We start from the raw sequence: 12,471 nt of genomic DNA on the forward strand, positions 1-12,471 counted from the left end.
TTAACAAAATTTGATTCAAAGCTTTTTTCTAATCACTATATATTTTACATAACTTCATTCCAATTCCTATTCCTATTCTATAAAGTGACGCAGGTGTCATCCCAACAACACAAATCTCTTAAGATTAGCCGCTCATAGCAACCAGAGCTCCAGAACAAGATCTTTTATCATATCACCTCTTCTTCTTTTGGTGACAAAGATGTCACAAAGCCACGAAAAATTCAGCTTCCTTCATTTTTTGGGGAAGGGCTGTATTATTTCAAGTGTTGAGCATGACGAAAATCGCTAGCGTTGTTCTGCACAGGTTGTTCTCCTTCACAGCACATGAGAAAAAAAGTTTGGTCCAGAAAGTTTTGGGTTGTTTTTTTTGTAGCAGCTCAAAGTCACAGCAGGTAGTCTCAACTGAAAATGACAGCGCGTTCTGCTGTGGCCTACCTGGATGTTTTTCAGCAGGGAAACAGCAGCAGTGTTGAACAGGAAGGGAATCTACAAGATGTCAACAAAAAAAAACACCACGTGTTATATATTGTTATCACACCGTGTGACATAGGTAGCATCACTTGCTAACACGTGTGTTTGGTGTGTCCAATCAGAGGCGCCTTCGAGCAGGAAGTGGAGAATGGTGCTTCGCTACATTCTGACACCTGTCACGGTGAGTCACATTTTTTAAAAAGTCGTAAGACATAATCCAGAGGTGTCGGAGTTGTCTTTGTCATGGACCATTTGGGCTTCTGAAAGCCACTTCCACTCCAAATGGATTGGACTTCTAGCACCGACAATGGCAGCCAATGAGTTGAAAGGGGACGTGACCAAGAAATGCCCCAAAAAGAACAGAACATGACCTAAAATCAAGAAGAAGTGACTTGAAAATCCCCAAAATAAGCCAGAAGAGACCCAGAAACAGGAAGTGAGCCCATAATGCCCCAAAATTAATAGGAAGTGATCCACATTGTACAGGAAGTGTCTTGGAAATGCCCCACAATCAGCTGGGAGAGACTAATAAACAGGAAGTGATGTCAGAATGCTCCAAAATTAACAGGAAGTGACCGAAATGTATTGGAAGTTACCAAAGAATGCCCCCAAATCCTCAGGAAGTGACTTGGAAATACGCTAAAATTAGCCAGATGAGACAATAAATAGGAAGTGAACCCATAATGCCCCAAAATGAACAGAATGTGACCTAAAATCAACAGAAAGTGACTTGGAAATGCCCCAAAATTAACTGAAACAGACCAATAAACAGGAGGTGACTCCAAAAATCCAGATAATTAACAGGAAGAGACCCACAATGTACAGAAAGTGACCTAGAAGTGACCTGAAATCAAAGACAAGAAGAGACGACAAACAGGAAGTAACCCACAATTTACAGGAAGTGACTTAAGAAAGCACCCAAATTATTAAAAAACTGACCTGAAATCAACAGGAAGTGACTTGTAAATGCCCCAAAATCAGCTGGAAGAGACCAATAAACAGGAAGTGGTGCTAGAATGCTCCAAAATTAACAGGAAGTGACCGAAATATACAGGAAGTGACCCAAGACTGCCCCCAACTCCTCAGGATGTGACTTGAAAATGCACTATAATTAGCCAGAATAGACCAATAAATATGAAGTGACCTGAATACAACTGGAAGTGACGTGGAAATGCCCCAAAATAAGCTGAAAGAGACCAATAAACAGGAAGTGACCCCAAAAATCTAGATACCGGTAATTCCCAAGAAGTGACCCACAATGTACAGAAACTGACCTAGAAATGACCTGAAATCAACAGGAAGTAACTTGAAAAATCCCCACAATAAGCCAGAAGAGACTATTAAACAGGAGGTGACCCAGGAATTCTCCAAAATCATCAGAACGTGATCTAAACTCAAGAGGAAGTGACTTGGAAATGCCCCAAAATCAGCTGGAAGAGACCAATAAACAGGAAGTGACTCCAAAAATCCAGAAAATTAACAGGAAGTGACCCAAAATAATCAGGAAGTGACTTGAAAGATCCCCAAAATAAGCTAGAAGAGACCCATAAACAGGAAGTGACACCAAATGCCCAAAATGAAAAGAAAGTTGCCTACAATTTACAGGAAGTGACCCAGGAAGGCCCCAATTTCATTAAAAGTGACCTGAAATCAACAGGAATTGACTTGAAAAAAGCCCCAAAATAAGCAAGAAGATACCAATAAACAGGAAGTGACCCCATAATGCTCCAAAATTAATAGATTACCCTAACTGTACAAGAAGTGACATGGAAATGCCCCAAAATAAGCTGCAAAAGCCCCCCAAAAAGTGCCAGTATGCCCCAAAACTAACAGGAAGTGACAAAAATGTACAGGAAGTGACCCTGGAATGCCTCCAGATCATCAGTGACCTGAAATGAAAAGGAATTGACTTGGAAATGCCCCCAAAATTAGCCAAACGAGACTAATAAACAGGAAGTGACCCAAACTGGACAGGAAGTGACCCTGGAATGTCCCAAAACCAGCCAGAATACACCAACAGACAGCAAATGACCTACATTTTACAGGAAGTGACACTGGAATGCTCAAAAATCATCAGGAATTGACATGGAAATACCCAAAAACCTGCCAGAATAGACCAATAACAGGAAGTGACACCATAATGCCCCTAAATATACAGAAAGTGACACAAATTGGACAGGAAGTTACCCAGGAATGTCTCAAAACCAGTCAAAATACACCATCAAACGGCAAGTGACCTACACTGTACAGGAAGTGACCATAGAATGCCCCAAATCATCAAAAAGTGACCTAAAATCAACAGCAACTGACTTGGAAATGCCCCAAAATTAGCTGAAAGAGACCAATAGACAGGAAGTGACTCCAAAAATCCAGAAAATTAACAGGAACTGACCCACAATGTACGGAAAGTGACCTGAAATCAACAGGAAGTAACTTGAAAAATCTCCAAAATAAGCCAGAAGAGACCATTAAAAAGGAAGTGACCCCATAATGCCCCAAATTAACCGGAAGTAGCCTGCAATTTACAGAAAGTGACCCAGGAATGCTCCGAAATCATCAGAAAGTCAGCTAAAATCAACAGGAAGTGACTTGGAAATGGCCCAAAATTAGCAAGAAGAGACTAATAAACAGGAAGTGACCCTATACTTCCCCAAAATTAACTGGATATGACCCAAATTAGACTGGAATTGACCCAGGAGTGCCCCAAAACCAGCCTTCATACACCAATAAACAGGAAGTGACCCCATAATTTCCTAAAACTTTAAAGGAAATGATCCACAATATACAGGAAGTGATCCCAACATGCCCAAAAGTAACAGGAAGTGACGTAGAAGTGCCCCAAAATGAGCTGAAAGAGACCAGTAAACGGGAAGTGACCTCAGAATGCCCCTGAAATTTGCAGGAAGTGTCCTGAAATCAACAGGAAGTGACTTTGAAATGCCCCAAAACTAGCCAAAAGAAACTAATAGTGATACCAGAAAGCCCCAAAACTGACAGAAAATACCCCTATAATTCCCCAAAATTAATGTAAAGTGAGCCACAATGTACAGGAAGTGGCCCAGGAATGCCTCAAAATAAGCCAGAAAAGACCAATAAACAGGAAGTGACCACATAACACCCACAAAATTAACAGGGAGTGACCCAAATTGTACAGGAAGTGACTTGGAAATGCCCTATAACTAGCCTAAAGAGACCAGTAAACAGGAAGTGACGCCAAAGTGCCAAAAACTGGCAGGAAGTGACCCCAAATCAATAAAAGGTGACCTGAAATCAACAGGAAGTGACTTGTAAATGCCCCAAAATTAGCCAAAAGAGGAAAAATAAACATGAAGTGATGCCTCAGTGCCCCCAAAATTACCAGGAAGTGACCCAAATTGTACAGCAAATGACCCAGGAATGCCCCAAAACTATCAGAAAGTGACCAGAAATGCCCCAAAATGGCCGCCAATAAACCTGGAAATCTACTTTCCCTCTTGAGCATTGTAGATAACGACAAAACAACAAGGATTCCCGCTTTCTACTAGGATTCATCTTCTGTTGTCGCCGCTCAAACAAGCGATAAAAACACCCGATGACAAACGCTTCACCCGAGCGGAAAGATTAAAAGGAATTTTCCAGACGGGATCGCGACGCTTGACGCTCCCCCGCCCGACTGCAACATGCTAATGCTTCATGCTAATGACGACGAGATTGACGTTTGTTTTTTCCTCTAGCCCGCCGATGTTATTAGTTACGTGTAAGCACGGAATAATAAGCGTCGGGTCCGGAACGTTCTTCACGGCCGACTGACGCCAAACTGATTGTCTGTCAACTCGGCGCAATTAAAAAGACTTAACTCCGACAGTCTGACGCGAGTTGGCGCTAACTAGCCGGCGTGCTACGACAAGGTTGTTAATGTCAATGGTATCGAATGTACGGCCCGCGGGCTGGATGCGAGCCGCCAGAAGGTTGTTCTGCCTGACAGGAACGTTGTAGCTTATTCATACTGTACATACAAAATCGCATGCTTTTATTTTGACATTCACCCTCTAAAACCGTAGATTTGTGTGATTGATTGCGTGCTCTACTGCTCTTGGTTCACTTTTGTGTCCACAGTTATTCATTCATTTGCCCCCTAGATGGCAGCCAATGAGTTAGCAAGGAATTCGGAAGAGACCAGTAAACAGGAAGTGACGCCAAAATGCCCAAAATTAACAGGATGTGATCTAGGACTGTACAGGAAGTGACCTCAAAGTGTCCAAAATCAACAGGAAGTGACATAAGAATGCCTCAAAATCAGCCTGAAGAGACCAGTGAACAGGAAGTGACCCAAAAATTTACAGGAAGTGACCCCAACATGCCCAAAATTGATAGGAAGTGACCCTAACGTGCCCAAAGTTAACAGGAAGTGACATAGGAATGCCCCAAAATCAGCCTGAAGAGACCAGAGAACAGAAAGTGACACAGAAAAATATAGGAAGTGACCCCAAGGTGCCCAAAATTAACAGGAAGTGACCACGGAATATACAGGAAGTGACACTAACATGCCCAAAATTCATAGGAAGTGGCCTAGGAATGCCTCAAAATCAGCCTGAAGAGACCAGTAAACAGGAAGTGACGCCAAAATCCCCAAAATTAACAGTATGCGATCTAGGAATGTACAGGACGTGACCTCAAAATGTCCAAAACTGACAGGAAGTGACATAGGAATGCCCCAAAATCAGCCTGAAGAGACTAGCGAACAGGAAGTGACACAGAAAAATATAGGAAGTGACCCCAAGGTGCCCAAAATTAACAGGAAGTGATGCCAAAGTGCCCAAAATTAACAAGAAGTGACCCAGGAATATACAGGAAATGACACTAACGTGCCCATAATTAATAGGAAGTGACCTACGAATGCCCCAAAATCAGCCTGAAGAGACCAGTAAACAGGAAGTGACGCCAAAATGCCCGAAATTAACAGTATGTGATATAGGAATGTACAGGAAGTGACCTCAAAATGTCCAAATTCAACAGGAAGTGACATGGGAATACCCCAAAATCAGCCTGAAGAGACCAGTGAACAGGAAGTGACCCAGAAAATTACAGGAAGTGACCCCAACATGCCGAAAATTAACAGGAAGTGACCCTAACGTGCCCAAAATGAACAGGAAGTGACATAGGAATGCCCCAAAATCAGCCTGAAGAGACCAGTGAACAGGAAGTGACCCAGAAATTTACAGGAAGTGACCCCAACATACCGAAAATTAACAGGAAGTGACCCTAACGTGCCCAAAATGAACAGGAAGTGACATAGGAATGCCCCAAAATCAGCCTGAAGAGACCAGTGAACAGGAAGTGACAGAAAAATATAGGATGTGACCCCAAGGTGCCCAAAATTTATAGGAAGTGACCTAGGAATGCCCCAAAATCAGCCTGAAGAGACCAGTAAACAGGAAGTGATCTAGGAATGTACAGGAAGTGACCTCAAAATGTCCAAATTTAACAGGAAGTGACATGGGAATGCCCCAAAATCAGCCTGAAGAGACCAGTGAACAGGAAGTGACCCAGAAATTTACAGGAAGTGACCCCAACATGCCCAAAATTAACAGGAAGGGACCCTAATGTGCCGAAAATGAACAGGAAGTGACATAGGAATGCCCCAAAATCAGCCTGAAGAGACCAACGAACAGGAAGTGACACAGAAAAATATAGGAAGTGACCCCAAGGTGCCCAAAATTAACAGAAAGTGATGCCAAAGTGCCCAAAATTAACAGGAAGTGATCCAGGAATATACAGGAAGTGACACTAACGTGCCCAAAATTGACAGGAAGTGACCTAGGAATATACAGAAAATGACACTAAAGTGCCCAAAATTAATAGGAAGTGGCCTAGGAATGCCCCAGAATCTGCCTGAAGAGACCAGTAAACAGTAAGTGACCCAAAAATTTACAGGAAGTGACCCCAACATGCCCAAAATTAATAGGAAGTGACCCTAACGTGCCCAAAATGAACAGGAAGTGACATAGGAATGCCCCAAAATCAGCCCAAAGAGATTAGCGAACAGGAAGTGACACAGAAAAATATAGGAAGTGACCCCAAAGTGCCCAAAATTAACAGGAAGTGATGCCAAAGTGCCCAAAATTTACAGGAAGTGACCCAGGAATATATAGGAAGTGACCCCAAAGTGCCCAAAATTAACAGGAAGTGACCTGGTATATACAGAAAATGACACTAAAGTGCCCAAAATTAATAGGAAGTGACCTAGGAATGCCCCAGTATCAGCATGAAGAGACCAGTGAACAGGAAGTGACCCAGAAATATACAGGAAGTGAACCCAACATCCCCAAAATTAACAGGACGTGACCTAGGAATATACAGAAAATGACACTGAAGTTCCCAAAATTAATAGGAAGTGACATTGGAATGCCCCAAAAGCAACCTGAAAAGACCAGTAAACAGGAGGTGACGCCAAAGAGCCCAGAATTGACAGGAAGTGATCAAAGAATGCTCCCCAATCATCAAAAAGTGACCCGAAATCAACAGGAAGTGACTTCTAATTTCTCCAAAATTAGCCAGAAGAGACCGTTAAACAGGAATTGACGTCAGATTGCCCAAAATTAACAGGAAGTGACCCAGGAATGCCCCAAAATTAACAGGGAGCGACCTAAAATGAAAGTGACTTGTAAATGCCCCAAATAAGCCAGAAGAGACAATTAACAGGAAATGACCCCATAATGCCCCAAAATTAACAGGAAGTGACCTAAATTGTACAGGAAGTGACTTGAAAATGCCCCGAAAAAAAGGCAGAAGAGACCAGTCAACAGGAAGTGACTCCATAATTACCCCAAATTAACAGGAAGTAAGCTAACATCTACTGGAAGTGACCTATAAATGCTCCAAAATCAACAGGAAGTGGGCTAAAATCTACAGGAAGTGAAATAGAAATGATCCAAAACTAAAAGGAAGTGATCTAAAATGTACAGGAAGTGACCTAGAAATGCCCCCTAACCAGCCAGAAGAGACCATTAAACAGGAAGTGACGGGAAGTGACCTGGGAAAACCCAAAATCATCAAAACGTTACCTGAAATCAACAGGAAGTGACTTGGAAATGCCTTGAAGCTAGCTGGAAGAGACCTAAAAACAGGAAGTGGCCTCATCAGGCCCCACAATTAACAGGAAGTGACTTAAAATCTATAGGAAGTGACTTAGAAATGCCCCCTAACCAGCCAGAAATTAACATGAAGTGACCACAGATGGAGACATTACAACATCTTAATCCTTTCTACATACTGCTTAGCGCCCCCTTGAAGAAAAAAAACTCAAACTCCATATTTTCTTTGTCATCTTCAGATGTCCTGGCAACAACGCGCAAGCACAACACGCCTCTGGACACGGCTTACGGTGAGTCCGCCAATGCGGAATCTTCCGGAATCTTTCTCGGTGACAGCTTAAACACGGCGGCCGTTGTCCTTAATGGCATCGGTCCCCTAGGACCGCCGTCGCTGTCGCGTCTCATTTGGCTCAGCGACGTGCCGGGAATCAAGTATCGGGCGTTTCGATCCCACCCGGGGGGTGGGAATTGCTCTTGTTCGTCACAGCCTGCCAGGCTAGCACGAAGGCGTAGATTTTCGTTCATGACGTGGAGTGACTGAGCGATAATGCGGCTAATACCAAACGAGACTTGACGGCGATAGATGTCCAATTTTTGGGGAACTATTGATAGAATGCCTCCTCATGGTTGATAATCAATTTGATTTTTAATTTTGGGGAAAAAAAAAAATTCAAAACATTTTAGATGAAAAAAACAAATGGAAAATACAATATTTAATTGATTGTTTGAAATATATATTTCGATTTATTCCAAAATGAAAAAACCCTGTAAATTATCCAATTTATTCCTATTTAAATATTATAATAACATTATGTAATTTAAAAGAAATTAAATAAAACTATTACTATTTTTAAAAATGTATATTTTAGATTTTTTTTTTAAATAGAAAATACAACAAAAAAATTATTTTTGTTTAAAATATATATTTATATTTATCCTTAAAGAAAACTCAATTAGCTCCAATTGCTCCAGTTGCTCCAATTCTTTCAAATATCTATATTATAAAATTTATTTCAAAAAAAAAAAAAAAGTAATAAAAAAAAAAAAAATCATAATAATTTAAAAATATTCAAATTTTAAAAACATATTTTAGATTAAAAAACCAAAAATGGAATATACAATGAATATTTGATTTTATTTTTAAATTTGGGGGAAAAAATCTAAACATTTTACGTTTAAAAAATCATGGAAAATACAATATTTAATTATTTATTAATAGTTATTCTAAAAAAAAAGAAAGAACAACAACAACTATAAATTATCCTATTTACTCCTATTTATTTTAAAAACTATTTGATTTATGATTAAAAAAATGTTTTAAAAAAAAAATGTTTTTAATTATTTTTGAAAATATATTTTAGATTTTTTGAAAAAATTGAAAATACAAAAAATATTTGATAGATTTTTAAAAAATATATATTTAGATTTATTCTAAAAAATTCTCATCTCATGTTCATATTTATCTTAAAAAATGTATATTATATGAATTCTGTTTTTTATATATATTTTAGATTTTTTTTTAAATGGAAAATACAATATTTGAATTTTAAAAATATTTTGATTCATTAAAAAAAATAAATTATCCCATTTACTCCTATTTATTTTGAAAAATATGTCACATGGCAAAAATAGAATTTTGAAAATAAAAACGTTTACTATTTTTTAAATATATTTTAGATTTAAAAAACATGGAAAATACAACAAATATGTGATTGATTTTTTTAATATATGTTTCAATTCTAAAAAAAAATATATATATATATATAGATATATATATATATATTATAAAAATAACAATTAATTGAAAAAATTAATAACAAAAAATACTAATTTTAAAAAATATATATTTTTAGATACAAAAAACTAATGGAAAAAACAAATTAAAAAATTGATTTTTTAAAAATATATATTTATTTTTAAAAAACTTTTAAATTACCTGTTTACTCATATTTATTTTTTTAAATGTTATATTATTAAGATTTTAAAAAATACATCAATTTTAAGAATTAAATAATAAAACTTCAAATTTTTCTAAATGTATTTTAGATTTTAAAAAATCACGTATGTAAAAGTATGTAACTGAATTTTGTTGGGTTTCTTTTCTAACAAAGAAAAAACCTATTTTCTTTTACAAATTTTTTCAAACTATTTTTATTTGCTAAAAAATGAAAAAAAACAGTAAATAAAATATAATCAGAAAATATATATATATTTGAAATTATATTATTTTAATTGCTTAAAATATATATTTAAGCTGAAACACCAACTTGTAATGCATTCTAACTTTTTTGAAATGGAAAAATACAGTGAATCTTGTATTTCTAAAATATTTCAGTAAAAAGTTTATTTGATATTATTATTAATCTTTTAATATTTTCGATAAAAAACAAAAATGGAAGACCCAAATAATCACTTCAATGTATTGATTTAAAAAACATTTTTTTTGTAAATAAAAAAAGGGGGTGGGGGGGGGCACTAATAACACGCATGAATACAGTAAGTCTAATTTCCAAACTGCCATTGACGGCGATATACGTCCAATCTATTCGGACTAGATTAGACGCCTATCCTCGTCAATGGCGCTGAAAAATCACCGCAGCATTTAAAAATCTCGGCACAGATGGCAACATGGTGGCACGCCGCCAGCGAGATGACAAACGGGCGCCTTTTTTCTTCCTTTACGAGCCAGTTAGCCCGCTGCTAAACAGGAGGGCGCTAATGATGCTATCAAGCACGCGGCGACAATATGTCCGCCCAGTGACAGCCAAAAACGTCACGCTCTAGCGCCCGACCGGGAAGCGGACGGACGGCTCACTAACCGATGACTGTGTTGCCCCTCCCCTTTCCTCTCCCTCCCTCCCTCCGCTGCGACACCACAGGGAAGGCCACACCCGCGAGCGGCGCGGCGTCCAATCAAAAGGAGGCAGGTGACCCCCAAAGAGGTCCGGTTGCGGAGGGCCCTCCCTACCAGGGGGAGCCAGGGTCACCTGACTCGGAGCCGATCAGTGTGGAGATGGAGGGTAAGGGGGAGGGGCTTGCGTCCTCTGTGCACTCTGAGCTGCTGGGCCCCTTTAACACCTGACTATGAAAAATGATTTCACCTCAAACTTCGCTAAAACTCCATCGTCATTAGCGCCGTCCGGCGGTATGAACGTTCTACTTTTTGAAACCATGGCAACCGAGCCAAAAAAAAAGTTTGAAAGCGGCTCCCGACAGATGGCCTCTCTGACAAACAAACATTATTTCATCCTTTTTATGAATATTGAGAAGTTTAGCAGGTCACGGCGTAGAAGCGCTGACGCCGCTCTTTAATATGCTAATGTCCGTATGGAGCAGACGCTCATTAAATATGAAAAAGTTGACCAATCGACAGCGACGGAATCGGGTCGCGTCTAGGATAACACACGGAATATTAGAAATGGAGGATAAAAAGAGGGAGAGGGCTTTGATTTTGAGCAACGTTGCGGCGGATTGGACGGATGAGGGTCACGTGACCTGACGGCAATAAATAGCAGCCAAAAAACGATTGTAAATATTAAAAGTCGGACCTCATTTTGATGATGAAAATAAGCATAGTGCTTTTATTGAAGATGATAAAAAAAAAAATTGGGAATAAAAAAATTTTAAAAACATTTTTGAAGAGAATATTTATTGTTAACAATTGTTTTTATTGTGTATTTTTTTATACAATGAAATGTATGCAAAATTCTGATTTTAATATTAATATAATAAAGTAATACGATAACATAATAATTATATTATGCGTTATTAAATGAGAAAATGAAAAAAACATTTTTTACGCAATTGAACAAATTGAAAATAAGAATATTTTATTTAAATAAAAATTGAAATTTTGATTAAATTGAAATTTAATAAACCTTATTTTAAATAATAAATATTATCACATTATATTTATTATTATTAAATATTATTATTAACCATAGTATTACAATAATGAAATTTAAAATAGGTAAATAAAAAAATAGAAACAAAATATAGAAATGCACTATACTATGTAAAAATGCACAATACAAATATAATAAATATAACAATATAATATTAATATAATAAAAATTTCAAAAAAGGGGGACTGTGACATTTTTGGGCTTTATTTTAAGGTTTTTTTTTATTTATTTTTAACGCAATTAAAAACAAAATTAAGAAAATTTGCAAAAAAATTAGAGTATTGTTTTTATTTAAATAAAAATGCCGAAAACAATGAATACGAATTTTAAAATAATACAATGGGGCTTTTGACATATTTGTTTATTAGCTTTTTGTGTATGTTAACCCCAAAAAATTTTAAAATACTAATATTTTCAAATTTTATTATGTGTTTATTTTATTTAAATTGGAAAAAAATTAATACAATTTTTAAACTAAATAAATAAATGAGGAGATTTTGACATTTTTAGCTCAACGTTTGCAAACAAATAAACACGCATTATAATATTACCGTAATATGACATAATTATTAAATGGCAGGAATACATGTATATGAATATTTACTATTCATTTAAGTGTATGGGAAAAAAGCAAATAAATTTTTTTTTTTTTTTTTACTTTTTTTTTTTAAACAAAATCTGAGCAAATATATTAAAAACTAATTTTAAAAGGAGATATAGACAATTGTCAGTTCAACAATCTAATTGATTATTTAGTAAATAGTTGTCCATTTAATATAATTGCTATACTGTCATTTCACCATGGTCGCCCTCACACCAATATATAAAATTGCATGTTAAAAATGTGACATATATTCACATTACAAAAATATTGATTTTCGAGCTTTATATGACATAAATCCTTGAATATGGACTGTATAAGCAATGACTTAATATATGTAAAAAAAAAAAAAATTTTTTTTTTGTTTGTAAATATTTGATTGGGCCCACAGTGACAATCCCCTATTTCCTCCGCTTGACCC

At 37.1% G+C, this 12,471-nt stretch overlaps 1 protein-coding gene across 3 annotated transcripts in view; it reads left to right on the plus strand.

The window, feature by feature from the left end:
• The window catches only part of sema6cb (semaphorin 6Cb), a 292,529-nt gene that overhangs the window by 250,377 nt on the left and 29,681 nt on the right, over window positions 1–12,471 (plus strand). For 2 of the 3 annotated variants that reach the window (XM_057835206.1, XM_057835207.1), the window contains 3 exons: window positions 594–652; window positions 7,784–7,834; window positions 10,424–10,564. In XM_057835206.1, the coding sequence (XP_057691189.1) occupies window positions 594–652; window positions 7,784–7,834; window positions 10,424–10,564 (251 nt within the window). The remainder of the gene's footprint in view (window positions 1–593; window positions 653–7,783; window positions 7,835–10,423; window positions 10,565–12,471) is intronic. The other variant, XM_057835208.1, reaches the window with a different exon arrangement.

Source organism: Corythoichthys intestinalis, chromosome 4, assembly GCF_030265065.1.
Source record: "Corythoichthys intestinalis isolate RoL2023-P3 chromosome 4, ASM3026506v1, whole genome shotgun sequence".
Taxonomy (NCBI): Eukaryota; Metazoa; Chordata; class Actinopteri; order Syngnathiformes; family Syngnathidae; genus Corythoichthys; species Corythoichthys intestinalis.